Source organism: Archocentrus centrarchus, chromosome 7 (genome assembly GCF_007364275.1).
Source record: "Archocentrus centrarchus isolate MPI-CPG fArcCen1 chromosome 7, fArcCen1, whole genome shotgun sequence".
NCBI lineage: Eukaryota > Metazoa > Chordata > Actinopteri > Cichliformes > Cichlidae > Archocentrus > Archocentrus centrarchus.
Window position 1 is genome coordinate 21,126,568 of NC_044352.1, and position 3,426 is coordinate 21,129,993.

Genomic DNA, 3,426 nt, shown 5'->3' on the forward strand with positions numbered 1-3,426 from the left:
TTCTTTTGTTTCCAAGGTCAAAATGAAGCTTGAAAGTGAAAGGTTAAATCATTCTCAAGCCTTGGATATGTTCTGTAAGGTGAAGTAAATTTTGCTTATAATGGCTGAAGCCCTAACAGAGGACCAGCACGCACCATAGCAGGACCTTGTAGCATGCCAAGCTGAGTGGAATGAGGCATTAAAATCGCTGTTGTAAAAAATGTGTATACCCAGCATTCAGTCTGCATTACCACAGCACCTCACCTGCTCCATCCAACTCAAAGTCATCTGGCAGAAGTTTGTCCTGCCGGTTGCCGAGCGTGAAGGACAGTAATGCCAGGAGGACGGCGTCCAGAATGCTGATGATAGCCAGGATGTAGGCCCAGCGCACTGTACAATTTCCCAAGTTGTATTTATCCGTCCTCTGGCCGCACATCCTCTTCACCTCTGGAGAGTCCCAGCCATCTGGGTAGATCATGCAGCCCATCACCATCAACACACCTGCGGGGGAAGGACATGGAAATGGCAGACCCTTGCAATAATTACCTCTTGTGTACTCTTACTTTGATAAATAATTACAAGTGGTGTTCTGGAACCCCCAGTGCATGATAAGGCATGATGTACCTCCATAAAGTGCCGAAGGTTTTATTTATTTATGGCTCAGCAAGTCAGATGATACTCAGTGGAGCTGTTTGCATGATGTACCGTTATGAAAGTTCTTAAATGTTAAATGCTCTTCATCCTGTAACGTTTCCTCTGGGGTTCCTGAAAAGCTCCTTACAGTAGAATGAGTTTGCAGATATGTGCCCATAAAGTTTTACAGGCTTTTATCGTGGCCAGTTTTCTTGGCCCTGTACATGCTTTTAGATGCAAATTTAGATCAGCTAACGGTGCAGCAACACCTGATCTTGTTACAAGTAACTAATCTCCCATCAGAGGTGTCAGAGTCTGGACTGAAACAGGATCCCTTATTGGCCACAGTGAAGAAGAGCATCCAGAACAAACACACATCACACCTGAAACCAGAGAGGTGTGAAGTCGACCCATGATGGGATGAGTTCATCGTTTCACACCTGACTTACAACAGAAGCACAGGTCTCAGAGCTACTTCAGAACCACCTCCTTATTTTGAGTTCTGGTATTCAGGTGGTGAGCTTTGTTAAAGATTTGGTCTATTACTTAATAATAATAAATTATTATTATATAAAACTCAGAGAATGTTTAGATTTTTAATTGGCACTTAATTGTGGCACTAAAGCTGCTGTAAGGACAGAAGTCCTAATGACTGCACTGGTTACTTCTGTTTAAACTTGTAATCTAAGCTCAGGAAAGAACATTTGATGACTATCATTGTCTTTTTGCGTTGTATAAACAAATCTACCAGGTAATGCATCAATATTATTCATACTGTGACATTTTAGGAATTGCTTTTAAAAATCAATGAAAAATGCTTGTGATATATACTTCAGATTGGACTTCTTAAGGAAGAACTACAGCAATGAAGACACAATATTTGTTGTTTTGCCTCTGCACGCCTCCACCAGAGTGGATTTTATATCAGCTTTAATTCAGGGGGTTTCATTTTCTTCTTCATTTTTGCATGAACTGTTTAGCCATTTTTAAAATACACAATGCCCCATTTTCAGAAACTGGACATGAAAGTGCTCATCAGTCAATTGTCCAGTTATTTTGACAACTGACTGACAAGCACTTTCATGGCCAGGTGAGGCCTGTTCCCTCGTTATTTCATGACAAATGAAGCAGACATAATTTCTGAAGTAATTCAAAGTGTTCAATTTATATTTTATAACTTTTCACTGAAATTTCAAATAGAAGGCCCAAAGAAATGTCAATGCAACTGAAGGAGGCCCTCATTAGGCTAAAGAACCAACATAAACCAGAGAGACAGCAAAAAAAAACTTTAGGAGTGTCCGAATCAACAATCTTTTTTTTTTTTTAAAGAATGAATGCACTGACCAGCTCCACAACACCAAAAGACCTGAAAGACCACAGAAGACAACTTAAGTGGATGATGACAGAATTATTTCCATCGTTAAGAAAAAGAACTTCACAACATCAAACCAAGTCAAGAGCACTCTGGAGGAGGCAGGAGTGTTATTGCTGGGGTCTACAATCAAGAGACGCTTTCATGATTGTAAATACATGGTATGTATGCTTTTCTGTTTCTGAAGACCCACAAACAATTGGCAACTGAAGGCCAGTAAAGGTCTGGCAGAGCATCCAAGGAAGGCAACACAGCATTTGGTGATGTTCACTGACTACAAAGGAATTTCATATTAAAAAGAATACTTATACAACAAAAATGTATTAGTTTGTCAGGTTCATTTTGAGCCTCTGAAAATGGTGGAATATGTATATGAATCAGTTTAGTATTAGTTTTTGACTGAAAATATACCCCCCCCCCCCCCCCCCCCCCCCACCACCACCACCAAAACCTGAACACAAAAACAAAAAATTATCTTTGCTTACTTTTTTATGTTTAATGAATCACTGCATTGTGTTATGGACAATTACCCATACATTAAAATGTTATGGCTTATAAAAAAAGCATGTTAATGATGAAGGTAAAGGTCTGACTATAATCTCTTGCACTGATCATACTTTTTTAATGTAATGTGTAATCTGTCAAGTAACAGGTAACTACTGCTGTCAAATACATTTTACCTGGTAAAATAAAGGTTTAAAAAAAAGTAAACATAGTGGAGAAAAGTAGGTTATAATAATAATAATCTGTGAACTGCAGTGGAGTAAACCTTTACAATGAACCCTTTTGCTGTCACTCACCTGAGGCCAGCTGCATCCACGCACAGATCTTGTAGACGTTTCCTCCATTGCAAAAGAAGAACAAGCCGAAGCAGACCATGGTGCCCACAATGAGCAGCATGGAGGTCCCGACAAAGAACATGGCAGTCCTGAAGGCCGGTGAGGGGATGGAAGCGAAATCCAGTACGCTGCCCTTGCAGATGAGCTCCGAGGTCAGCGCGTTGCCGATGCAGTAGTGGAAGAGGCCGAAGTAGCCGGCCTGCGGGGTGTTGACGCTGTCCCCGATCCAGTAGGGCTGGATGAAGACCACCACAGTGATGATAACGAAGCAGATGGTAAACACGGCCCACATTACGCCGATGGCTCGCGAGTTTCTCACATAGTTGGTGTGGTAGATTTTAGCGGCTTCTAGGGCTGGAAGGAGCTCCATATCAGAGAAAAGTTTGCGTCCGGCTTCAAGGAAACTTCGCCTTCAGCAGGTCTGTTCAAGGGTTTTGTTACAGAGCTGGAAGCACATTCCACGCACACACGAAGCCTCGGGGTCTCTGCGTGGACTGGCTGAGGATTCAGCACCTTGGACAGCACCTTACCTTCCTAATTAATGACGTTTCTCTGATGTCACAGATTGGCTGATGCTATACAGAATTACCCGCAGTGGTGGAA

The 3,426-nt window shown here is 41.8% G+C and overlaps 1 protein-coding gene across 1 annotated transcript; it reads right to left on the reverse strand.

The window, feature by feature from the left end:
• Positions 1 to 226: 226 nt before the first annotated feature.
• Positions 227 to 3,193, reverse strand: lhfpl5b (LHFPL tetraspan subfamily member 5b). Its single transcript, XM_030734405.1, has 2 exons — positions 2,785 to 3,193; positions 227 to 480 (listed from the first exon to the last, which is right to left on the reverse strand). The coding sequence occupies exons 1-2, from the start codon at positions 3,191 to 3,193 to the stop codon at positions 227 to 229; spliced, it is 663 nt and encodes a 220-aa protein (XP_030590265.1).
• Between the last annotated feature and the right edge of the window lie 233 nt (positions 3,194 to 3,426).